General features: G+C 49.5%; 8 protein-coding genes across 8 annotated transcripts; 2 read left to right on the plus strand and 6 right to left on the minus strand.

Annotated features, from left to right (window-relative positions):
• Nucleotides 1-231: 231 nt before the first annotated feature.
• ASPZODRAFT_133189 (hypothetical protein) lies at nucleotides 232-1,151 on the minus strand. Its single transcript, XM_022723212.1, has one exon. It carries the CDS (start codon nucleotides 1,080-1,082, stop codon nucleotides 303-305), a length of 780 nt encoding a protein of 259 aa, XP_022580695.1. The 5' UTR covers nucleotides 1,083-1,151; the 3' UTR covers nucleotides 232-302.
• Nucleotides 1,152-2,843: 1,692 nt separating this feature from the next.
• On the plus strand, nucleotides 2,844-10,626 carry ASPZODRAFT_2071477 (hypothetical protein). Its single transcript, XM_022727653.1, has 8 exons — nucleotides 2,844-3,072; nucleotides 3,139-3,913; nucleotides 3,979-5,552; nucleotides 5,626-6,270; nucleotides 6,369-6,754; nucleotides 6,839-7,875; nucleotides 7,949-8,239; nucleotides 8,360-10,626. Exons 1-8 carry the CDS (start codon nucleotides 2,954-2,956, stop codon nucleotides 10,526-10,528), a joined length of 6,996 nt encoding a protein of 2,331 aa, XP_022580696.1. The 5' UTR covers nucleotides 2,844-2,953; the 3' UTR covers nucleotides 10,529-10,626.
• A 55-nt stretch (nucleotides 10,627-10,681) lies between these two features.
• ASPZODRAFT_133190 (hypothetical protein) lies at nucleotides 10,682-11,812 on the minus strand. Its single transcript, XM_022723213.1, has one exon. The coding sequence runs from the start codon at nucleotides 11,805-11,807 to the stop codon at nucleotides 10,785-10,787; it is 1,023 nt and encodes a 340-aa protein (XP_022580697.1). The 5' UTR covers nucleotides 11,808-11,812; the 3' UTR covers nucleotides 10,682-10,784.
• A 1,607-nt stretch (nucleotides 11,813-13,419) lies between these two features.
• Nucleotides 13,420-15,558, minus strand: ASPZODRAFT_2131267 (hypothetical protein; the record flags this gene model as incomplete). Its single annotated transcript, XM_022727843.1, has 4 exons — nucleotides 15,034-15,558; nucleotides 14,134-14,970; nucleotides 13,822-14,061; nucleotides 13,420-13,739 (listed from the first exon to the last, which is right to left on the minus strand). Exons 1-4 carry the CDS (start codon nucleotides 15,248-15,250, stop codon nucleotides 13,420-13,422), a joined length of 1,614 nt encoding a protein of 537 aa, XP_022580698.1. The 5' UTR covers nucleotides 15,251-15,558.
• Nucleotides 15,559-17,799: 2,241 nt separating this feature from the next.
• On the minus strand, nucleotides 17,800-19,835 carry ASPZODRAFT_67110 (hypothetical protein; the record flags this gene model as incomplete). Its single annotated transcript, XM_022729427.1, has 2 exons — nucleotides 17,800-19,612; nucleotides 19,672-19,835. 2 exons carry the CDS (start codon nucleotides 19,833-19,835, stop codon nucleotides 17,800-17,802), a joined length of 1,977 nt encoding a protein of 658 aa, XP_022580699.1.
• Nucleotides 19,836-20,441: 606 nt separating this feature from the next.
• Nucleotides 20,442-21,431, plus strand: ASPZODRAFT_97854 (hypothetical protein; the record flags this gene model as incomplete). The annotated part of the gene is made up of 3 exons (XM_022730559.1): nucleotides 20,442-20,769; nucleotides 20,824-21,086; nucleotides 21,147-21,431. Exons 1-3 carry the CDS (start codon nucleotides 20,577-20,579, stop codon nucleotides 21,429-21,431), a joined length of 741 nt encoding a protein of 246 aa, XP_022580700.1. The 5' UTR covers nucleotides 20,442-20,576.
• A 168-nt stretch (nucleotides 21,432-21,599) lies between these two features.
• ASPZODRAFT_142812 (hypothetical protein) lies at nucleotides 21,600-22,668 on the minus strand (the record flags this gene model as incomplete). The annotated part of the gene is made up of 3 exons (XM_022724886.1): nucleotides 21,600-21,989; nucleotides 22,066-22,476; nucleotides 22,627-22,668. The coding sequence occupies 3 exons, from the start codon at nucleotides 22,666-22,668 to the stop codon at nucleotides 21,600-21,602; spliced, it is 843 nt and encodes a 280-aa protein (XP_022580701.1).
• A 461-nt stretch (nucleotides 22,669-23,129) lies between these two features.
• Nucleotides 23,130-24,003, minus strand: ASPZODRAFT_97856 (hypothetical protein; the record flags this gene model as incomplete). Its single annotated transcript, XM_022730560.1, has 2 exons — nucleotides 23,683-24,003; nucleotides 23,130-23,628 (listed from the first exon to the last, which is right to left on the minus strand). The coding sequence occupies exons 1-2, from the start codon at nucleotides 23,997-23,999 to the stop codon at nucleotides 23,130-23,132; spliced, it is 816 nt and encodes a 271-aa protein (XP_022580702.1). The 5' UTR covers nucleotides 24,000-24,003.
• Nucleotides 24,004-24,334: the final 331 nt, after the last annotated feature.

Consider the following 24,334-nt stretch of genomic DNA (forward strand, 5'->3'; position numbering starts at 1 on the left):
CTGCAAGCGCCGGGATGTGAGTGGGCGCTTCTAGTTCAGCCAATAGGATGGGCGATAGCCGGAACTTTATGGACTGGGTGGGGCTGCCAATACTAAATGGTGCCTGAGGTGTCGAGGCTGGGACAGGTATGCCTTACTCCTATATATAGTAGGAGGAGGTACTGTAGCTGAATAGAAGCTGTCAGCTTTTTTATTGTTTGAATTCTTTTCATATATCTTATCTTCCACTATTCATTCATTCATCTATGTACAAAGCGTAGGTAACTAGATAAAAGTAGTATCTTTAGTTGGTGACAAAATCGTTACTCGACTACAGAATTGATAGAGATTGTTGATGTTCTAGAACTCAACCCCGAGGAATTCGTCATCTCCTTTGCGTCAGTGGTCGCAGAAAACATGTCTTGCTTGGTGTCCTCGTGACGATGGTGAAACACTGCCCTGGCCCGGGTGTATTCCTCCCAGAAGACCGTATTCTCACGCTGTGGCATCATTCCCAGGCGGATCAAGAACTCCTCTTGAGAGACCTGCAGATCCAGGCGGCTGTAGGCCGAGAGCCGGCGATCGGGGTCCTGAAGGATCTGTGTTTTGATGGAAAGTCGTCGTCCCAGTATAGAATTGTCTGCCCCAATCCCACGGACCAGAAACACAGAACCACCAATCAGCAGGGCGATGGTGTATAGTTGGACAGTTAGCGAGCAAATTCCTAGCGTCACCACCTGGATACCAAAACCGAGCCAACCACAGGTTCTAATGACCGAACGGCGGATGCGGTGTTGGTGGTTTGGCTTCATTCTGGTAAAGCAGTCAACCATGATGCCTCGGGGAGTATTGACGGTCACCAAAGTGCCGTCTGGCATGACAATCAAAGCCTGGACCTTCTCCGCTCCACGCTGTGTCCGGATAGACTCTACTGCCGAGTGATCTAGAGTCTCACGGAGGTCTTCCACAACAAAACGGCGGACCAGCACAGACATCCCCATCCCGATTGCATTGGCAAGCCCATACCAGTCCCTTATCATGATAGGCAAGACCAAGAGCACTGACATGACAAGCATGCCGATTAATAGGCCCTGCAGATCCATCTTTCGAATTGACCTGCTGGATCCTGCGACGGCTTCTTCTGGCAGGACGTCCACATCGATCACAGTTCGGCTCTGCGTTTCAAGTTGCTGGCTGCGCAGCCACCTGGTCAACCAGCCTTTCACGTCGGTGGTATGGATGTAATCAGTGACATTGTAGAGAGCATATCCCGATTCCTGCTCGATGATCTGGTCGCTGACAATGACGAAAGTGCTCAGTAAAGGGAGGAACTCCACGTAGCGCGAGCGTTTGAGGCTCCCGACCGCTCGATTGATTTCATCAGCACCCAAGATCGTCACGAGGCCGAGCGCATCGAGTTGGAATGGTTTCCACTGGCGGATACTTTGGAGTGGCATTTCAATGGAACGTGTAGAGATCGGTGGCATATTCGTTGCGGAGTTCCGCTGAGTGATGTGGGAATGCAGATGAATCGAGCAAGAACAATACCTCGAGTGCAAGATATAGGGTGATAAATATATCTTTATAACCTCATTTCCTCCTTTCTTAAAACAGGCAGAATCCAGGATCTATTCTCCTATTAAGTGAGAGTAAAGTCAAACTAGACCCTTCGGTCCCCGCACGAGACTATCCATGTAGTATGTACTGGAGAGTAGGCTTAGAGGCTAAACGCTCCGACAAGTCATAAGGTGTACTCAGCCATAATTGAGGTGTTGCTGTCATGCAATGCATGAATGCCTTGGGATGCTGGTCAGCCAGGCGTACAGCCTAGCTGCGTCATCACTATCGTGGTTCGTGTGTATCAATGCTAATCACCCCTCAATTTCATTATGATCCATAGTACAGTAACCTTGTCATGGATATTGAGATCTAGTCTATAAAATCTGTCAGCTTCATTCTTAGACGCCTTCAGTCTCTCATAATAACTTACTAATGGCTAACATCCCACTCTCTTGTTGGTACTATTTTCCTTTCGAGGCTGGTGCATATTGACGATATTCAACCCTCATCGGCTGACAGAATATATCCCTCAAGCTGAGGCGCAGCGAGAAGGCAGCAACGAGAGTGACAGGGTTGACCTGCAGGTCGAGAGTGGTGTGCAGTCTGGACTTTTGAGGCAGTCGCTTGCCCTTCCCTTTTCGGTGGTCGGGGAACACGTGATTACTAGGCAGCATCTCCAGGCTATCTTTTGGTTTTCAAAGCCATCAATCAACACTTGCACTGTTGACAACACGAGCCAGGCTTGATTTGCAAGTGTCTCTGGCAGGAGCTACCTTACACAACTAGGCAGTGAGTGATGGTTCCAAAAGCCTCCATCTAGATGCGAAAGGACTGGGATTTGGTTCCCACGGCGAGAAGCCTTGGGCAGTGCATTCTTGCCAAGGGTTTGACAGCAAACCAGTGGCTTCTAAGCTGGAATACGGAGTAAACGAGGGTGAGGGGTACTATGCAGCTTGATGCATATAATCACTGCTACACTGCCGTTCCGAGACTGACGTCTGTTTAATAGGATGCACGCATGCCGCTGCTTTCCATGTGTCTTTCTCAGAATGAACATCTTCTCGCTCAGTTTTACCCAGCTGGAGGATTATCCACTTGCTTATCTCAACGGAGTACGGGGCACCAAGGATAGGATGAAGTGCAAACAAAAGCAAATAACGTGGCTGTACACCTGGTGGAATATAATTGGCCATACTTATTTCAATTGAGCCTCACTCACCCCGGTATGTACCTAAGGCCCCTCATAGGTACAGGAGTGCCCAACCGAGTAATATGACAGCCTCGTCATAAAGATCTGATATAATGAGGGACAGACACTGCGATCTCTTTCGTGGTCGACACCGGATTTTAAAGTCTGCCGCAAAGCCTCAGAGATTGAATATAGTACTACTCTCCCTTCTAATTTCAAGTTTCGATGGCGTCGCACCAAAAGAGGATCGAATTGGCTGAGCGACATATCAAGGAAATCCAGGCGGATAGGCTAACCGATAAAGACAGTAGGAATGCAAGAGACTTGCACAGAGCGGTGGACCTGTACGACCCTTTCATACTAATTTCCTTCCTGTCTTTTAGCCTTTCGGGAAGCTGATATTCAGGCAGGCTGTCAAAGGAACTATACCAGATACAGACGCATTTCCTCCTCGAGCTACTACAGAACGCGGATGACAACACGTACAAGGCCGATGTGATCCCTAATTTGACTGTGACTTACGCCGACAACTATCTACAAACTGAATGCAATGAAGTTGGATTCACGGAAGAGAATGTCGAGGCAATTTGTCAAATCGGTCAAAGCACCAAGAGAGGAGAAAATAAGAATCAGGGATATATTGGGGAGAAGGGGATCGGATTCAAATCTGTGTTCAAAGTGGCCACTGTCGTCTGGATCCATTCACTTGAGTACTCTTTCAAATTTGACTCGACCAAGAGATTGGGCATGATCACTCCATTATGGGCAGTGTTCCCCCAGTCTACTCCACAAGGAGGCACAGCAATGTGTTTTCAATTATCAGAGCATTGTGATAAGAAGAGGCTGCTTCAGGAGATCACTTCATTCGATGCGAATGTTCTTGTCTTCCTTAGAACCCTCAAACAGGTTACCTTAAATGTGAATGGAGATTTTCACAGAGTGCTGCGTCGAAAAGAAGGGAACCGAAGTGAAACGATGTCCACTGTCAAAATCCTTGAGGACAACAAGGAAATTCTGGATTACATTATTATCAAACACACTGTGCAAGACATGCCTGATGATGAAAAGCGGCATGAGATCAGCCAATCTGATATCTTATTAGCATTTCCAAACACGGATTCTCCGGGCCAAAGTGAAAAGCATCAGGTATATGCTTTTCTACCCATTCGAGACTATGGCTTCAAGGTATGTCGGCCATTGTGCCTCTCCCTTCACTTCAAAAACCATCAAAACTGACACTCCGGGTAAAGTTCCTTCTTCAGGCAGACCTTTTACTTGTTACAAACCGTGAAGATATTGATTGGTCCCGCGATTGGAACATCAAGCTTCGAGAGTCGATACCTGAGGCTTTTGTAGAAGCAATCCGACATCTTAGCAACACTTCCCAGTGTTACAAATGGCTGAAATATGTGCCGCGACGAAGTGAGCTTGGAGGCTTCTTTGAGTGTACTACACTCGCCATTGTGGAACGCCTCCGCAAGGAATCAATCCTACAGTCAGAAAGCGGTCTAATGAAACCGCCGAGCTCACTGACATACGTCCCTAAATCGTTTTATTTTGACAATAAGCCGTTGACACTCAACGCTGAAACAAAGTCCAAGTATCTGAATTGCAGATATCTCCACGATAACTATGACCAACTCAAATACCTGCAAGTGAAGGTGATGGACTTTGGCCAGTTCCTAGCCGACCTGCAGGTACATCTCTCCAAACACGTGGGGAGCAAACGTGAGCCTCAGTACGAGTGGAACACCCGGTTGGCAAAAATTCTTATACCGGAATTCATTCGTCGTCAAGCAATCATTAAGAGTCTTCCGCTCATTCTATTGGATGATGGCCGATGGGTTTCGGCTATCGAAGCCAGAGGCAAACTCTACTTCCCCAGGAAGATCGGGATGGAAGCAATTCCCCAGGCACTGCCTTTTATGATGATTGACCCCCGATCTCTGAGTGGCCCTCGAAGGGAACTTTTCAAAATGCTTGGGGCCAAGGATATTGACGATGCAAAAGTCTGTGACGCCATAATAAAGGTGCATTCTTCGCATACGACGGCGCCTTCATTGCCCTACGAAGTTGTAAGATCCCATGCAATCTTTTTATTCAAATCGGATTGGCAGAATAGAAAACAAAGCGATTTCTGGATTCCCACAGAATCCGGACATTTACAGAAATCTTCAGAGGTGTATTTGACTGACTTGGAGTTGGACCTTGTGGAAAAACCTCCAGTCTTACTCAAAAGTTTCAAAGCTTTTGAGTCAGATCATCAAAAGAAGTGGGACTATTGGCTCTGGAAAGAGCTTCACCTCTGCACAGCCCCTCGTCTGGTTAACTCCCTTGGAGAGAACTTTGAGATGTCTGGTGAAATGACATATATCCGAAATTCCTGGCCATCAGCTCGGTTCCTACAGCTCTTAAAAGAACACTGGGATCTGTACTCTGAATGGGTTGAGGAAAGAGCATGCAACGGAAAATCGCACGCCTGGAGGGCCTCGAGAGATCGGATACATTATTTCTTGAGCTCAACCAAAGTGGCGTGCCGGGACACTTCAGAACTTGTCCCACTGAATCGATGTGTTCTTCCTCCTACCCGCCCAGGAGCAGATATTCAAGTCAAGGATATTGAAGTCCAAATTCTTGATATTCCAAACCACAAAGATTCCTCATGGAAGTTCTTGCATCACTTGGGTGTTAAAGAGTTTAAGGACATCGACGTGTTCATCAAGATACTGCAAGGCCTCAGTGGCTCTGAACCAAAGGAAGAAGTTGTCCGTAGCCTTTATGATGGGATCCAAGAATCCTTTTACGAGAACCATGAACTAGTCAAGTAGGTTGATGGATAAATTTTAACCTTCGCAGTTGCATCTCTATATCAGAGCTAACAGCCAACTGGCTTACAGACAATGTTTCGCTTCAGAATCTCTGATCTACGTTCCATCCAGAGCTTCAACTGATAAAAGGTCCAGATGGCTCTCCAACCCATCTTGCGTATGGAACGGCCCTAGGTTTCTCAAACAACGCGTTGTCCTACAAAAGATCTGGCCCGGTCATCATAAGCTTTTCCATAAGGCACTGGAGATCAAAAATGCTGACATCGGAACGCTTGTCGTTGAAGCTCAAACAATCACTTCTAGAGATACTACGGACTATATTGCTCAGATCTTCTGCGCCATTAGCGAGAAACTAGAACAGAGCGATGAAAGCCGAGAGGTGGTGAAAGGCCTACAAGACCACGAAATCTTCCCTGTCAAATTATATGACCAAGTCTCTGACTCTAGCATCCCGGATTTTAAATTATGCAGGCTGAATGATGTCTGGTTTATTGCAGACAATACACTCCTCTATAAGAAATTCTTAGGCTCTTTGCCATTTCTCGCTTTTGATGTTGATCAGCTAACAAACATGACCTGCATAATAGACACTATTGATCTCAATGGCCGCCGCCTGTCTAAGGTGGCGGTAAAAACACCAATTACAAAGGGAGAAAAGGTTCCGAGTCAGACTTATTCGGACCTTTTATACCCTAGGTGGGAGTTTATTGCTCGGTGAGCTTCCAGCTTATATAAATTACCTGGTTTGAAATATCCATTCACTGAAGACAATGGAGCTAATTGATGGGGCTTTTCGTCCTTAACCTGACTAGACTTGTTCAAGATCCTGCTCTCCAGGAGGACTTTGATCAGAAGTTACGAAATATCAAATTTTATACCGTGGATGATGTACAGGTACAATGGCAGGTGCCTCTACCTTCTGGCAAAGTGATCACTAGCCAAGCACAGTCTATTAGCGCAACATCTTTGTCCAAGAGAGGAATCTCTAATGTTTATATTGCAAAGCGTTCAATAAGGGCTCATCAACGAGTACCCTATGAGCTGTTGGCATGTCTTTTGCGACTGTGTGACATACCACCTGAACATACTGGTCTTTTCAGTGAGATTCTTAGTATTGACACGAAAGAATTGAACGATCTGCTGGGATTTTATTATATCCCGCGTCTACGAAAAAAGACTGATCTGTCCGAATTTCAAGGTAAAGTATCAAGGTTTCTGTGGCTTTTTTCTCTATTGCCATATGTGTTTTTTGGCGATGCTAATCCAATTCTATATCCACCAGAGAACGACGCTGACGACGACAACGCAGTCGATTCTGATGCTAAAATCCAGTCATCCCAAGATCAAACTGTGCAGAAACCGCTTGCAAACAATCCGGACTCAATTGATTCATCTCGGTTTACCCCTGAAGATGAAAAGGAACAACAACAAGAAGAGGAAATCAGCCAGTCATCACAGAGTTCCAGCAGCGCAACCAGATTCAGGAATAGGGACTTAGACTCAATTGATTCATCTCTATTTACTCATAAAGATGAAAAGGAGCAACAACAGGAAGAGAAAGTTGGCCAGTCATCACAGAATCTAGGCAGCACATCTAGATCCAGGAAAAAGGAGGACCTAGAGCCAACAGATTCATCTCCATTTACTCCTCAGGATGAAAAGGAACAACAACAGGAAGAGGAAGTCAGCCAGTCATCGCAGAATCTAGGCAGCGCAACCAGATCCGGGAACAAGGACTTGGAGTCAACAGATGCAACACCATCCATGCCAAATATCACCAGGAAGACATGGAGGGAGACGGATATTCCACAGCCCCGGAGCAAGAAAGATGAAAAGTCATCAGACATGACTCCAGCGCAACAGTTGAAATATGATCGTTTAGCGCCCTTGAGCAAGTCATTGACAGTCCTATCTTCCTCCACATTTTTCAACTCAGCCAAACCCTTGAACTCAAATTTCAAGCCGTTTTTCCGTCCCCAAGCAGAGAGTAAGCAGCAAGAACATGCAATCTCAAACAACATTGCCGAGACGGCTTCAAAGCCAACTAGGACAGAGGAAGTCCACGATCAACCCGGATTCATTGCTTATATGCGGAGTTTGAAAGAAGGAAACAAAAAAGTCACAATTTCAGGTCAGGCCAACATGATTTTTGTTCCCACGCCGGATGGTCTTCCAGAATTGAACTCGGGGACCCGTGGTGGTCTTACGGTCCTGCCTGCATGCATGGAACTTTCCGATACTTACGAGCGAACCATATTCATTGCCCTTAACCCAACTCGCGCGGTTGACCATGAATCCGAATTCTTGGGACAGGTATTTGTAAGTGAACCTGGCGAAATCATAATATCATAGTGGGATACTTTATATACTGACATTCATTGAATCATGGTAGGTCTCTCAGTTGCTCAATATTCTACTTGAGAACTATAAACCCGAAACACATTGGACATGCACGATGCGCAGCCAGCTTGGACATTTACCATTTAAAGAACTAGAGACTCCAACCGCGACATTCACAGTCGACCGCGAAAATTCCGCTCCTATGACAGAATTCCTTCTTCTCCAATCATACAAGCAGGCTGAACTCTGGAAAGGAAGTCAGCCAGTCTATCACATCGATGTTCACACAACCATCAAGGATTGGAAGGATCCCGTCACACTAAGTTTGTCGAAGCTGGAAATGGTGAGTTGGCTTCTTTTTCCCTGCATTCCATCCTTGCTATGCCCATTGACTTCATGTCGATCTTGCGTCGGGCAAGTCATGTCAATTCTATTATAACTAATATATAATATGACACTCTAGGCGGGAAATTTCAGCACAATAAATAGAGAAGAGCCTCCTAGAGATGTCTTCATCATTGTCCGTGTTTCGGAAATTTTGGCTGAAAAACCAAAAATTTTTATTCTGATCGATCCGTGGATGATGTTCTCGACTCACCAGCTGAAGCTGAAATATCAACGTGACTCTACAGTACATCTAATACCTTCCTTCCCTCCGCAAATACAAGTCGGCGAACTTGAAAGCATCCGAGCGGACCTGGTCCGCAGGCAGGAGCCCCAGATTCCTCAGTCCATTACCGATGATTCCTATAGTGGACGGGGTGGTTTCCCAAAGCCCCTCTCCCCAATCAGAAAGCGCGAGCCATTTGCATGGCAGCCCTTGAGCGAGCAGAACAGGGCCTTTAGACTCCTGCAACTCTTTTCTGGAAAAGGGACCGAAGAGCTACAAGCAAAGTTAGAACACTGCTCGCTGAATGAGAGTCCGCAATATGTCGCCCTTTCTTATGCATGGGGAAGCAATCTGCGGCCATTCAATTTGAAAACTAATTTGGGGATAATCCCCCTGACTGCAGCTATATACTTAGGACTACGGCGGTTACGAAATGAAACCAAGGATATCTACATCTGGGCGGATGCAATCTGCATTGATCAGGACAATGATCGGGAGAAGCCACAGCAGATTCGACTACTTTCAGATATCTTCAAAACAGCAACACATGTATTCGCGTGGTTGGGAGAGGAATATGATCAGAGCAGCGCTGCCATCGATACTCTACGCCGTCTCGTTGAAGACACGGCGGATAAAGAGGATGGTTCGGCGCGTCGGTCCGGACAGGGAATGAAAATCCCCCCCGTTGAGGACCCAATATGGGATGCGATCATCAAGATTTTAGAACGAACGTGGTTTCGGCGAGTCTGGATCATTCAGGAGCTAGTTCTAGCACGAGAAGTGACCCTGGTCTGTGGTGATCGAAAGATCCCCTGGGAGACATTCTATGCAGCGATTGAGCTCTGCTTCGAGCATGCCAAGATGCCTGGGTTTGAATACTTGCTTTCAATGAAAAGCACCGCATCAGTTGCCCTGGAGCTGGGCAAGTTTCGAAGCCTCAGCCGTAAAAATGGAGAATTCGTGGCTCAGGACACTCTGCTAAATCTCCTTGAGGTCTTCAATCTTGCGAAGTCTACGAAGTACCGAGATAAACTTTTCGCATTGCTCAGCCTAGCTAATGATGCCGATGAGGAAGAACTCAACCCCGACTATAAAGTCAGTCTGAGGGAGGTTGTCGAACGATACGCCCGCGTATTTGTGAAACGAGGTCAAGCCATGGATCTCCTATATCGAGCAAGGGTTTCCACCTCTGGCGAGCGTTTCCCCTCTTGGATTCCTGACTGGACCACCGGTCCATACCCTGAAACAATCTCCACCTGGGGCTGTCGAACTGGGGATGGGAACTGCGAATTTGCAAAGAGTGGACGACGCTGCAGCGCCCACAGCGGCTGCTTCAAGGCGGCAACACGTTTCGGGGTGGAGGCCAAGGTGAAAGCGGGCGGGCTTTTGTACGTTCAAGGCGCCGTTGTCGACACGATTATTGAGCGTGGTGATTGTGATTCGAGTACCAACGATACCATGGACTACATCCGTGAAATCTTCCAGTTCATCACCGACAAGATCCCGGACCATGTCGAGCAGGAAATTGTCAAGGCTAGCCTACCAATTGGCGGAGCCAGCAACCCATCGAGGGAAAAATGGCCTGGCGATGATCGTTTGAACGCATATCAGGCTCTCCTCAACTATCTCAAGCCCGAGGTCCAAGAACCGCTCGATAAACGGACAGAACCGCTGAAGCTACGCTCTGCCAACCAGGTGCTCGACTCTCCAACCGTGCCAAATCACATTCGCAGAGAGCTGTGGCCCTTCCTCGTCACCGCACTAGACTTTGCAGAGCTCCTCTCCACGGCGGTCGTCTGCGCAACAAAGCAAGGCCGGGTCGGCCTTGTGCCTACCACCGCGAAAGAGGGGGACCTCATCGCCCTTTTCTACGGCAGTCGGGTTCCTTTCATCATTCGGCAATCTAACGAGCATACCTCGGAATACAACCTGATTGGCGAGTGCTATATCCACGGGCTCATGCAGGGAGAATGGTTCCACGACAAGACTTCTCATGAAGGAATTCAGATCAGACTTGTCTAATCTGGTGTCTCTCTCTATTGTTGAATAGATCGGTGTTTGCTTCCCTCTAAAAGACGGATTTAGATTTAATTAAATACATCTTTATTCTCACAACTAAAAATGATTCTCTTTTCTAGCAAAGGCAAAGCTATTAAGAACTAGACCACTGAAGCCCACGATTTTCATCAATAAATCAAGGGTGAAAAGAAGAAAAAGACATGGCCTCGGGGTTAATGACAACGTCCCAAGCTTATTGAAACAAATTTCGGTCTGGTGTTCATTGTTCAAGGCCGAGCTCACAGCCTTTGGCCTTGATTGAAGCACGCACATCCGACATAGTCATTGCGAGTCCAACAGACCCCTGGTACAACGAGCCTGCATGGATGGCCGTGCCTGCGTAGAGCAGACCACAAACACTTCCCGACGCATCAACCAGAATCGATCCAGAGTCGCCGTTCTCAGCGAAGATTTCTTGCTCCATCCTCCCTGCTGATTTGCGCTGGCCGACGATGACGAACTCCTCCGTAATATCGCCTAGTTGAACTTCCTCGCCGTTCTCATAGCGCCGCCTATCTGCCGCTTTCCAGTGGCACAGTTGCTTGACGCCATTACATATTCCCCCGGTGAGATCTGTCGTTCGGCCAACCTTGAAGACGGGCTCATTCTTGACCAAATCGCCAAAGTCGGTCAAAGGATAACCTGATTTGATTTGGAACCTTGGATGTGAATCCCCCTCAAAGGGACCATTGAAGTGCCGAGTATCTGGCATAATATTGCGTTGGAAGTCACTTTGATCGAGAGAGATGAACGCCCAATCCACGATCCGACCTCGCGAAGTGCCCTTTCCACTGGAAATGAGGACCTTTCCAAGAGTTCGTGGCATTTTGGAGACGATATCTTGTTTTTTTCCGCAGATTTCAATATCCTCCCTCGCGCAGTCATGCCTCATTTGTAGGCCAGTCGATACTCTTGCCCCTGCCTCCTGGCGTATGGCGATCTCATCTTTGAAATTGTTCCAGCTTGCCTGCAATTCCTCATGATACTTGCTTAGATGACGTGATACAGCACGACAGTCCCTTGGCGAAAAACAGATGACCTCGGAAAACTCCGAGTTCTCTGAGAAAAAGGTCCCAACCCGGTCGTATTTCTCTTTAACAGATTCGTTTGCACTGGTTGGAGGGCGTACGACGTGGTAATTAGTGAGGAAGCCATGATGGGTAGAACCATCATGGCTGAGGGTGAAAAATCCACCGAGGGTACCTCCGCCATCTTCGCCGGGAATGCCAATCGAATATCCCATTTTCAGTTCGCCGTCGCAATCCATATGTCTGATTATGGAATTCACACCCCGTTCATCCACAAGCATGTCCACACTCCCGGGTAAAAACTCAAGGCCGATTGTGATATATCCGGACCCAAAAGATCGAAGCACACGATTGCGAAGCGCCGACCAGTCTGCGGTTCCTCGAGGTGAGACCGTGATGACAATCGTGGGGACTGCCTTTTCTTCATTGACGCCAACTCTGTACAGACAGGCAGATTGCCACAGGCTTGGGATTTGGTCTTGAAGTATGCCAAGGATACTTTGTTTCGAAGCTTCATAGACCGGGACGGTCAAGTCGTGCTGTGAGATAGGGAAAAGAGATGGCCGGAAGCAGTTCTTCCAATCCACGATTTCCACCTCGACTCCATGAACACCATTATCGATGAGAAAGCGGTAGATTGCGCTCTTTGCATCCCCCAGGACACGGGGGAGAGCCGCTCCCTCATACACGATTCTGAGGACGGTGATCAAAACTTCGCCACCTGGATAGCCTGGCTTCGAGATGCGGTGCACACCCAGACCCCCAACATCTGTAGGAAACCCGTGCTGGACAAGGATCCCCCAGATCCGTTCCCGGTGTTGCAGGACCTGTTCGGCCACATCTTGAGGCGCATCTTCTGCAAGGATGGGATACGGGAGCGGGTCGTCGATGGAGGTCGACCGGTAAGGATCCGAACGATAAATGTAGGTCTCTATAGAGAACTCTCCGTCCGTCTCGTCGGATTCTCTCAGCTCGCGTCGCCTCTTTCGAGGGGACTCCGGGGGGGTCTGCAAGTGACTGTCATCTGGCTGCGGTGGGCGGAGAGGGAAGAACGGATGGAACATTTTTGATATTTGCTAGAGGAAGTTCAGTTCTAACACAGGTGAAGAGAGAGGGGTATGAATCTTGGTAGATGGCGGTGCTCCTGGTGGGAGAAGAAATAGGCAGCTGTGACTGATACCATGGTAAACAAGAGTTAATAGGAGTCATGCATTGACTACTGCATAGGCACAATAGATCAAGGAGACATCAGAGACATCAGAGACATCATAGTGACTCGATGACTTGAATCTCACTAACAACAAGCTAGACTGTTTAAACAGTGTAACTAGAACTACAAATGTATAGTCACTAGTAACTATATTGTACTGTCAGAATCTGATACCAACAAACACCGACCAGCTTTTGGTACACTCAAGATGCAAAGCCTATCCAGATCCATAGGTATAGGGCAAAAACCAGACCGTTCCCAGGGCATACATGAAACACATCAATCCAACATGGACCCAAGTAAAATACCTCCTTGAGGGTACAAAAAGAAAAGAGAGAGAGAAAACATAAAAATAGAAAAGAACAGAAGACAGAAAACAGAAACAGTGGGAATCAAGTAAGTTAACGGGTTATCGCACAGGGTCGTGGACATCATCGCGTCAAAAAGAGGAGAGGAGGAATAGGAGAGAGAGAGAAACGATGTCTGCGTGAGAGTACAGATAGATGCGCCATGGCGGATGATGGCCTCTAGAGAATTCGGCATCCCGTCATTCATCCAAAACGTTCCGATACAAAAAATGAATAGTTCAAAAGAAGAAGAAGAAGAAGAAAGGGTATCTAGCGCCGCTCGTCGGTATACTGGATCCCCTGCATGGGGGCAACAGACCCGTTCATCAACGGCGGGAGGGTCCGTGGCTGCTCCTGCGACATGCCTGGCCCATAACCGGAAAACATGGGCCCTTGCGGCTGGCCGTTGGGCTGTTGGGGGCCTCCCGTCATATGATGGTCGAACATGGGCGATGGGCGGACCTGCCCGTTGGCCTGTTGCTGCTGCTGGTTGAGTTGGGCGCGCAGTTCGTCTACTTCTGTCCGCAACATGGAGTTTTCGCCGCGGACCTGGCCGACCGACTTTTCAAGCTGGGTGATGTATTCGATAGCTGAAAAAGAAAAAAAAATTAGCAGGGTTACATAGAAGTAGAGGGGAGAAAAACAAAAGACAGTAGGGAGGGAACAACACACCTCGTGTCAAAGTCTCCCACTTGCTCGACTTGTTGTTCTGACTTTGAGGGAGCCGTAATCGCAAAGCCTCGAAACAGTCCTTCATTTCACTTCGGCGCTTTCTCTCCGCTAGTTTGTGGGTGACGCGGAGCTCGGGTGTTCGGCTGTAGGGGGTGCTGCCACTTTGTTGCTCGGCTTCTCCGATCAGGCCACGGACCTGTTTGTGCTGCATCGAATGGTGGTGAACACCGGACGGAAGTTCTAAATGGTCAGCTTGATCCAAATATTATAACCACAAGCAAAGAGTGCGAGCGAGAAAGAAAAAGAATTTACCGTGCTGTCCCCGCGGCAACCGCGTGTCCATGGAATAGATGCTGCTAGCAAGCGACTCGGCGGTGCTGCCCTTGCGCGAGAACTGAGACGTCTCGGTGGCGGAGGACATGGAGTTGGAGCGCGCGACGTCTGGATCGGGAAAGGCATAGGCCAAACCCGCGGTGGGGGCTTCGGCATTGTAGATTTCGGAGCGCGGGTTGGAGGAAATGGCGGGGGCAGTGCGGCCGGCGGCGAAGCTGCGCTGCTCTCCGGCGCGGGGTCCCAGGGGCGACAGCGCCTGGCCGGTGGAATAGCGGGGTCCGCGGTAGGCATTGCCCATGCCCATATCCGTGGAAATACCGCGTTCGCGTTGTAGACTCGAGACTATCGAGGTTTGGGAGGCGTTGGTGCTGTGGTACGGGGAAGCTGGGTTGATGGCGAGCGAACTAATCCCTTGGTTCATACGGCTGTCGATGCTGCTCCGGCGCGACTCGGGCGGGTCAGCCACACTGGCGCGTTGAGACAGGGGGAGCGGCGGTTGATGCGGTTGGTAGTGTTGCTGCTGCTGCTGCTGCTGCTGATGGTGGTGGTGATGATGATGATGTGAGGGCGGGAGCACAACGGCTTCATGGTTCTGGTTGATGGAGGGGAGGGTGGAGGCGGTGGTAGGCTGGGTGGAGCCGAAGCTGGGGGAAGGCTGGGCGCCGGCGGAGGACGGGGTGGTGGACTGGTCGTGGGGGAAAGGAGAGCGGTCGGGGAGGGAGGAGATGCGATTCGGAGACGGTTGCGAGGTGGTCAAGAAGGAGAGGGTGGGATAGTTGCCAGTGCCGTTGGTGGCGGTGGAATAGGTTGACGACCCTGGCTGGTCAGCAAGCGCGACGGAGACGCGGCGCGACGCCGCAGGATTGAGGCTCGACCTACTCGTACTCTGAGGCATGGACCAATTGCCCGAGTCGCGCTCGATGGTATTCAATGACGAGTTGCCTGGCGACTTCTCTGACGGGTGGACGGCCGGGGCGCCGCCCATGTTGGCCGTCAATGTGGAGATGGAGGGCAGCGTTTGCGGCGTGGGGACTGGCGGCGTATGCGGCGCCGACCTGGCGGGCTCCCAGGGGCGATGAGCGATGGAGGTCTCCATGATCAACGAGGAGCGTATATATATCGGTGGTGAGTGGGTGTGTTTCTTATGGAAATCAAATTCACCCTATCTCATATTCCGCCACCAGGGATGAAAAAAACGGTGGTATAGAGACGGACTGTCACAAATAAGCGGGACGAGCGAGTTGGCTGCGAAAGAAGTGGCGATTTTCCGTGACAGGATATATGGACGTTCCTTTTCGCGAGGTTCGTTTTCTCGCGATGTTCAGCTTGGGATGCTACAGGTGTCCTCCGGAATAGGCCGCAGCGGTCATAACATAATCGGACGACGCAGGAAGGGTAAAATCGAGCGGTGAGATTGAACAGTCAAAGTTCAAGGAAAGTAGAAGGGAGGGGAGGTCGACCGAGAGCTGAACAATGGCTGGGGGGAAGAGAGAGAACGGTGTCGTGGTGGTGATACAAGGAGAGAGGTTGGAAGGCCGGGAAAGGCCTCAGGCGCCAAGAGACAGACAGACAGCCGCGAACAAACGATTATGGGGAGGGTATCGACGCAAGAAGAGCGAAACACGCGCTATGGGAGTGTATTTTTTTTTTTCGACGGCTGGTCGACGATTCGAACCTCGATGCGTTGACTTTGAAATTATTCGCCTCGATTTATCCTCGGCTGTCTGGGATCGATCGAGCTTGAAGTTTAGTTTTGCAGCGGAGAGACAGGTGGAGGAGAAGAGGGAATAGTATGGACTGACAGGATGCCAAAGGAAAGACAAGAAGACAAGAGGATGGGCGGTAGGAGACACGAGGCGACCAGAGACAGACCGAGGCCGTCGTCGAGTCAAGTCGAGTCAAGTCGAGTCGGTCGAGTCGGTCGAGTCGGTCGAGTCTGGGACGGGCGGAGGTGGTCGAGCGGCCGGGAGGAGCGAGGGGTTCTTTACTGTATGGGTGGTGCTTTGCACTAAGAAGACGCGAGGGCCGCAGCAGAAAAAGGCCCCGGCTTTGACTATCACGCGTGGCAGTGGATCAAGTATTTATTAGTTGCTTGAACATTAAGTATTCATTGATTAATTCTATATTATCTATTTATTCTTGTTCTATATTATTTTCTCATGCTATTTACTACATAGCATACTAGTAGCTATTGATACTCAAGTGTGCTTGTCTCTCGAATACATACCCAGTACCTCATACTCTACCTAACTACCTAGTATACCTAGGTACCTAAGGTATTCTGTACTCTCTCCCTGTAATACAGTTAGAGTGCCACGAGGGCTGCAGGCACACATGACTGGTACTGGTGCTTTTTCCAGATCGGTCATAGTCTCGAGTAGTTTGTTCTAGTGTATGACAGTAGAAGCTAACTAATAAATAAGACTAATATAGTACTGGATTCTATTAGTGATTGATTCTTCATTAGTAGATTTAGTACTTGATTCATGTAACTAGCCATTCTATCACCCGTAGTGCATATAGTATACTCCATATACTAGTTATAGTACTACAATATATGTACTAGTTACTAGGTAGTTAGTTAGGTAGTAGTTATCACAGTCCTAGTAGTAAGGTAGGTACCCTAGTAGGTACTTTGTACCCGTATCATACTGGTAATACTGGTACCGGAATGGATCAACAGTGGCGCTGTATCCACCACTCGTTCACGTGGCAGATCGCTTCAGGGGTCCTCGGCATAAAGAGCAGAGTATTCACTCTTGGTGGTAATAGAAAGATAGAGATAGATACCTTGTATACTACATATCGAGTCAACTAACCACCGGTGTTTTACTCGAGAGTAGCTACTCTGTACATAAACTTACTCCCTTGGCTGGATGGTCACTATAATAAGTTGCTAACCCTTGCATACATTCCTCATGCACCCCCGACCAGGGCTTCTGCAGGATACCGCCGGTTGCGGTTGAAAAAAGTCTGGATATTGAGTGGGCGGGGCAACACATGGGCTTGGCGATCAGTGCGTGGCAGTACTACAGAGTACTACAGACAGTATAGTACGTTACAATACGATACAGTAGGTATAGTACTACCCTTCCTACCTAGGGTTACTACTACATTCTATAGTCCATATCTAGTGGACATGCCTCGACTCAGAGAGTACCTACTCCGAACTACGTTTTCGTACGTTGCATTGTATCTGGTATGTGACACAGCAAGGGATGCTGATCTGTACAACGTCGCATGGACTCCATGCTCCAGCCATGCGGTGACCCGTGGACAGATACGAGATATTGAGTAGGTTGAGTATGGATGGACGGAGTACGGAGTGCTCTGAGTACATGTATTTGTTTGATTGAATAGTAAATAGTAATAAATAGATATCTATCTGTAGATCGATAGATACTTATTTTCTATTAATATACAGACTTACAGGTACTTCATTTGCTACCTGGGTAGGTAACTAAGTGCCTACCTGCAAGTACCTAGGTACCTAATACATCCTGGCCATCTTTAGGTAGGTACCTATTAGCACTCTACAGGTTGGGATATCTCCAACTAGAGGTACTCCGTCCAGAGACTCGGAGGACTCCCAGGCAGCAGGATTTCACGTTACACAAATGTAGATCAAGTTTGCTAAGAAGATCCTTACTCTTCCATCTCTTCGTCTTCTTCTTCTTCTTCCTCATCATCCCCTTCATCATCATCATCATCATCATCATCATCATCCTCATCATCATTCTCTTCATCATCCTCTTCATCTCCCTCTTCATCGTCAAATTCCACTCCAATCTCCCCCGTGATATCCCACCGATCCCCCCTCGCCGCCGCACTGACATACTTGACGAACCGCAGCGTGCCACTGTCACGTAACACAACGCTGAGCCGGTTCCACCCCGCCGCCGTGCTGAATAGGATCCCGTCATCCTCGTCCGCGCCCGCCGACCGGTAAATCGCCGGGTCCAGCTTCGTCTTGCCTTTAATCTTGGCCTTGTCTTTCGGCCGTAGCACCTGATCGGCATTCTCCCCATCATCTTCTTCTTCATCTTCATCTTCTTCGTCGTCTTCATCACCGGCCATGTAGATCTCGTAGCCGCCCACCGACACTTCGTTCTCGTTCTCCTTGCCCTCCTCGCTCTCCCACCCACCACTCGGCGTCAGGCAGATGGTGAATTCCAGCCGGGGCTGCGCGGCATCGTACCCGCTCGCCAACGTGTAATCCTCCCCGCGTCGGAACCGACGCGCCAGGAGATTGTGGCTTGTCAGCTGGTCCACTCCCGTGATGGCCGACAGCCACTTGCGGAACGCCTGCGAGGGGAGCAGATCGTTCAGTAGCTCTTGAAGGGGGTTTTTGTTTCTGTTTTTGTTTTTGTTTTCTGCAGAAACCTGCTGGAACAGGTATCGGTGCTTGTGTGGCGGGCAGGCCACCTTCCACTCTGTCTGGGCCTCGATCTCGGCCGACGAGGTGGGCAGCCGCTGCTGCTCCTGCGCCTCGATGTACGCCCGCACGCGCGCGGCGAATTTGTCGGACAGGAACCGTTCCAGGCTCAGCGACGACTCGCTTGAAAACGTGTCCGACAGCTCCTCGGCAATGTCGGGCGTCAGGTACGAGGGGGCGATGTATTTCACTAGCAAGTCGAGATCCTCTTCTGTAAATTCATTGTCGATAATTTTGTCGGTTTCATCATCGTCGTCGTTTCCTGCATATGGCACGACCTGTTCCTGCGGCCGGTCGTAGATATCGCCACGCCCCTCTAGCTGGGAGAGACTGCTCCGTTGGGCCAGCTTCTCCTCTAACCCTTCCTCGTAGCCCTCCTCACCTTCCTGCGGGATGTGGAACCAGCCACTGATGGCCATGCGCACACGCTTCGGTGCCGACTTATCCGTCGGGTGGTACACCTCCTCGACGTCGTGGAAGCTCTCACCCGGCTGGACGGTAAAGAAGCTGAGCTGGTTAAAAGCAGGCGGGATGGATAGCACAGTGTCCGGCTCGGGTATCTTGATCGGCTCGCCCTGGGCGTCTTTCTCGTCCCTGGTCGGGAATAGGCGCAGGGCACCACCCCATTCCGCCTGCCAGGGGGTATCCGGATCAGTCAGGTAGAGAATGTAGCTGACACGACGGCTACCGATGACATCGTCGTGGCACAGCAGATGACAACCCTCGTTGTAGACGTTGATAGCCATGTCGGTCTTGCGGCCGCTGAGCGGGCCCGACCCCGTCACCGAGGACAGGTACTCGCGGAACCGCGCCGAGTACATCGCGTCGCGCAGCTTTAGCAGCGACGGCAGCTTGGACAACGAGGCATCGTCCAGTCCGTCCAGGTTCGCCAGGTCGCCCGACTGCACAATCTTGTAGATGTCCGTCTCCTTCTCGGTGAAGGACAGGTGCTCTTGGATTTCGCTGCGTACCGACCGCAGGAGCGAGGGCTCGATCAGGGGGCAAATCACGCCATGAAGGTATCTATAAATCAATTAATACTCCTCTTCTATATGGAAGACAGAAACAGAGAGAATACGTACGGCGACGATCCAGCGTATTGCTTGGTATACTTGCGCAGCTCCGCAGCGTCGAAAAGCCCCTCGCGAAACCGTGCAGCGACTTCCTCGCTCGACAGCGCGCGTTTCTTGCTCTCGGGCTGCCCGTTGGCATCGAGCGAGTCCCGTCCGTCCGTTTTGCGCTTCATCTGGCCAGAATCTCCTCGGCAATTGGGATTAACAATAATTATATCTTGGAGTTGTTGGGAGAGTAAGACTTTTTCTTTGGCGGTGAGAATTTGCAGCATAAAATCCTTGGGAAAATTAGTGTATGGCCTGATCCGGGCTGAATTTATCCATAGCATACAGAGAGAGTGTGTAGTAAATTATATAGTAGTAGAATAAGAGCTTTATATTATTAGGTAGTTAGATATAATATGGAATTTATTGTTGTTCAGTATGTAGTAACTATCATCTGTCTTATACTCCATATATATGGAGTTCTACCTCAACCCATACCTTGGAATATCTCACATCTTTCCTACACATAGGGTGATTCTTCTAGGTATAATTAGTACAATTAGTTGCATTTAGCTGGTGATTTTATTATATCTTCTATGAGTAGATCTGGTTGATGCTTCTATCAATGAGGGCCTTATGTTAGACTGACTAAATGAACTAAACAGATCTACTTCAGTATAGTATAGAGAATACATTTAAATAGATAAGATAAAATAAGGGAAATTAGGGAAAGCTAGGTTAATAGAATAAATTAAATAGATAGATAGAGAACTCAATCAAAAACACAGTTGTTGCTCGTATCTGATACCGTGGCGGGGACTGTCGTCATTGTCCTGGCCACCGAATGTTCCTGACGAGCTTCTTAGAACACACTCAAACTCTCATCACATCTTCAACATAGAGGGAATATTGTACCCTCAGTATGCACCATGCAGCCCTCAGAGACAAATACACCTCCCGATGACCGACCAGGCACCCCGCCGCGCCCGCCGTACTCGCCCGTGACTCCTGTGCTCGCCCATCTCGCCCCAGCGTCTCCCGGCACGACGTCGATTGTGCCTCCAGCCTCGTCGCCCTCGCCGACCTCCCTGCTCCCTTCCTCGTTTCCCCCTCCCCAGTCCGGTACCCCGAGGGCAGAACCCGCCCGTGAATATGCATCGCCGAGAGGTCCCCTAGGCCCATTGTTCGCCGCCGAGCCGCAGCCCGTGCCTATCTCGGAGAGCGAGAATCCCGATGCCATCGCGCTGCGCTCCGCCATATCCATCCTCCAGCTGCAGAAACAGCAGAGTCTGCGCGATTTGCAGACCCTCGATCGACTGAAGATGGCTGCCGCAGTGGACCCGGAACGGTTTGCGCAGGAACTCGCCGCGGGGAAGCTCAGTGCGTCGACGGGGTCATTCATCGGTTTCTCGGATGAGAGAGAAGATACTGAAGATATCGTGATGGGGGATGCTGAATCCGCCGAAGCCTCTACTGAACCGAATGCTGGTCAACAACAGACTTTACAAAACACTACTACTTCTACTCCTACCCTTGGCAAATTGCCTACCCCGCAGAACGTGGTGCGCATGCCTCCCATCAACTGGGCCAAATACCAGATTGTCGGCGACCCGCTGGACAAAATGCACGAGGAACAACGACTACGTCCCTCTTTAGGGGAACCCAGACGCGGTGACCCGTCCCAGCGAGCCGAGGAGTATGTCCTTGCGTCGCCGTATCGGCCGCTGGTGGATAAATTAGAGTCGCCGAGTAAATCGAAGCAAGTCAAGAGGAAAAAGGCTTAACAGGAGTTTTTTTTCAAGAAGAGGGGAAAAAGCATAGACTAGTACAGAGTAATGTCCAGCTAACTACAGATCATCCCCGACATCATCTGTCACCACTCGCATCTCCTGCTACAGCAATGACTGATAATGATAACATGCTGGCCAAGAACCCACTATGTATCCATGAATTTAACTGAAGTCGCCACGGGAGGCCCGCTCCATGGCGTCCTGCAGACGTTTGTGGGCGTTAATCACGCGCTGGAACGGGTCGGTCTCCGGGTCCTCCAGTGCGGCACGGCTTCTCAACAGGTTCGGATTCCAGTTTGGGGGCGCCATCCCGGTCTTCTTACTCTTGTTGGTATCAGCGACGGCGGCCGCGGCGGGCGTTCCCTCATTCTCTGTCTCTTTCTGGTCCTTTGCTTGGTCGACGTTCTCGCGAATCCAGGCCCGGGCTTGAGGACAGTCGGGTTTGGCCATCATGAGAATCCGAGCGATGGCCTCATTGGAGAGCGGAACAGGAGTTCTGGTCTTGGGGGTATTCGAGGAATCAGAGGCAGACGCAGAGGCAGAACCGGATTCCTGGGAAAGTACAATTAGTCAAAAAGGAAAACATTCATGTACATGCGCATACTCATATAGGTACTAAAACACTTACCTTGTCAGCCACTCCATCATCCAGTTTCATCTTCTTGTTCTTCCTGCCTTTCCTAGTAGTGTCGTCCGCCTTGTTCTTCTCCGCTCTGTCGACGGCTTCCCCCTTCTCTTCCTTCTTGACAGCACCCAGAAGCTCCAACTCCCGGATCCGCTTCTGGATCTTCGCCAGCGCGACCCGCGAGTCATCCATCTCCGTCTCGGCGTCGATCTGATCTGCCTGGCCCCAGCTCGCTCTGCTGGGCCGGATGGCCTGCTCTTCTTTTCCGGCGGCGATTCTCTCGGCTTCACTGCGCGGGTCAGCGGGGGACACACTGGAAACGGCGGTGCGCTTCATCTTGTTCTTGTTCTTGTTCTTGAGCTCGAGGTGCGAGGTTAGGTTTGGGGAAAGGGCAGGGAGGGCTTGAGCGTCTGTCTGCGTTTATGAGTCGAGCAGGAGTGGACTGGAGGTATTTGGAGATCTTGTGTTGGGAGGTAGGTAAGGAAGAAGATAACTCAAGGAGAAGAGGAGAAGAAGAGAGAAGAGAGAGGGTTACCTTCTGAGTCTGATGGGAGAGCCTAGCACCTTTCTCTCTTTTCTTCTGGGTGGAGGGGTCTGGGGATCCATTTTAGGCTTGTCTCGATGCTGGTGTGTCTATTTATGCTGGGGAGTTCTCCCTGGTGATGAGAGCGATGGTGGAATAGGAAGAACAAGAGAGCAGTGTAGACTAGGACTTATAGTATTCTAGAAAAAGGCTTCTATAAGAACAAAAATCCTTATTCACTTAACCTTTATAGAAGTGATCTTTCTATCACTATAATAAGTGGTTATATAGGAAACATCTTTTTAGTTCTAACTGTTATTCTACTAGGTATACTAATAGAAGGAAAGGTCTGAGACTTTAAGGTAATTCTATCCTATCACTGAGACTAAAGGTTCTTAAGTGAGAGTTGTAGATACTCAGTGAATGCTTTGTATCCTTCTTATTAACTTATAGTAGAATTAAGCAAACAATTCTAAATTGATCTTTACTATTTATTGAATTCATATCTTGTATAGTCAATGATATATATAAGGTGAAGATAACATTATAGCTTATTCCCCCTCGTCGCCCATTTCTGGACCTTGTCCTTGCTCTCACTATGGGCAATTTCCTTTTTATGCTCGATCTCATCCCTCCACGCAAGGTTTCCAGAGTGGTTGTCAAGGTATCCCAGGCTCTCACGCCACATCTCCTCCTTCATCGTCCCATAGATTCCCGTGGCTGCTTTGGTCTGCAGCCCCCTCTCCCGGATGAAGGCTAGAGTCTCCTCCAGCCCTCCAAGGCCATCGACGAGGCCAGCCTGCAGGGAAGCAGGCCCGCCGAACCGCTTCGCTTCCAGGACCAGATCCCGAAACGTCGCGGGGGTCAGTTTCTGCCTGAAGATGCTCATCATGGGGGTCTGCAGAGGCACGCCAAAATCGATCTCGTTGACGCACAAGAATCCCCGGCTGGGATTCTGGATGCGGTAGTCATGATACATGGCCAGCATCAAGCCGCCGGCAAACGCGTGTCCATTCAACAGACAGACGGTTGGCATCGGGTATCTGGCAGTGTCAGAATTGTAGTTTGAACGAAATGAATATGGGGGAAAAAATTACGTGAGGAATCGCCGGAAAAGCTTCCACAGCCATTTCTCGAGGAAATTCTCCGTGCTTAACGCTAGCTCGAGGTCGAGTCCGTTGCTGTAGAATTTAGGGATGTCGCTGGTGGTCACCACCACGCCTTTGGGGAATTTGTGCTCGATCACATCCAGGGCCAGCAGGAGGGCGTCAATAAACGTCGGCGTCAGGCGGTTGTCTTTGGGTGAGTGGAAGGTGAGAAGGTAGATGGTTTTGTCCTTATCGTCGCTGGACGGATTCGAGCAGCCGATACTCCCGCCAGTGGACGCGACGGGAATATTAAAGAGAGTCGTCATAGCTCTATATTTGTGTTAGAATTATTCAGCAACTTATAAATAAGGAACAACACACACAACACTCACGGCAGTGTGGAGGAATGAGGTGGAATAGACACTCGGTGTCGTCCCTTGTAATCCTTTGTATTTATGACCGCGGCATTTCTACTTTCGGCTGCATCGGTGTCACATGTTCAGCGCCGGCCTTGGGCACTTTTGCTTTCGCTTCTTCCTCCTCAGTTCGTCTCTTCTCACAACTTCCTATGAAATGAGTTGCTGTTCTGGTAGTATAGAACTAATCTATTGCTACTCTGCTACAATGCCAATGCAATATCTAAAGTCAATAACCTCAAAGT

Source organism: Penicilliopsis zonata, assembly GCF_001890105.1.
Source record: "Penicilliopsis zonata CBS 506.65 unplaced genomic scaffold ASPZOscaffold_8, whole genome shotgun sequence".
NCBI lineage: Eukaryota > Fungi > Ascomycota > Eurotiomycetes > Eurotiales > Aspergillaceae > Penicilliopsis > Penicilliopsis zonata.

What these genes read in the sequence shown, in the direction of transcription:
- ASPZODRAFT_133189 (XM_022723212.1), bottom strand. Translation starts at nt 1,082, where the DNA reads ATGGATCTGCAGGGCCTATTAATCGGCATGCTTGTCATGTCAGTGCTC.
- ASPZODRAFT_2071477 (XM_022727653.1), top strand. Translation starts at nt 2,954, where the DNA reads ATGGCGTCGCACCAAAAGAGGATCGAATTGGCTGAGCGACATATCAAG. An exon ending in GAGAACCATGAACTAGTCAA is followed by an intron (nt 5,553 to 5,625) that starts GTAGGTTGATGG and finishes ACTGGCTTACAG; the next exon opens with ACAATGTTTCGCTTCAGAAT. An exon ending in AGGTGGGAGTTTATTGCTCG is followed by an intron (nt 6,271 to 6,368) that starts GTGAGCTTCCAG and finishes TAACCTGACTAG; the next exon opens with ACTTGTTCAAGATCCTGCTC.
- ASPZODRAFT_133190 (XM_022723213.1), bottom strand. Translation starts at nt 11,807, where the DNA reads ATGGGATATTCGATTGGCATTCCCGGCGAAGATGGCGGAGGTACCCTC.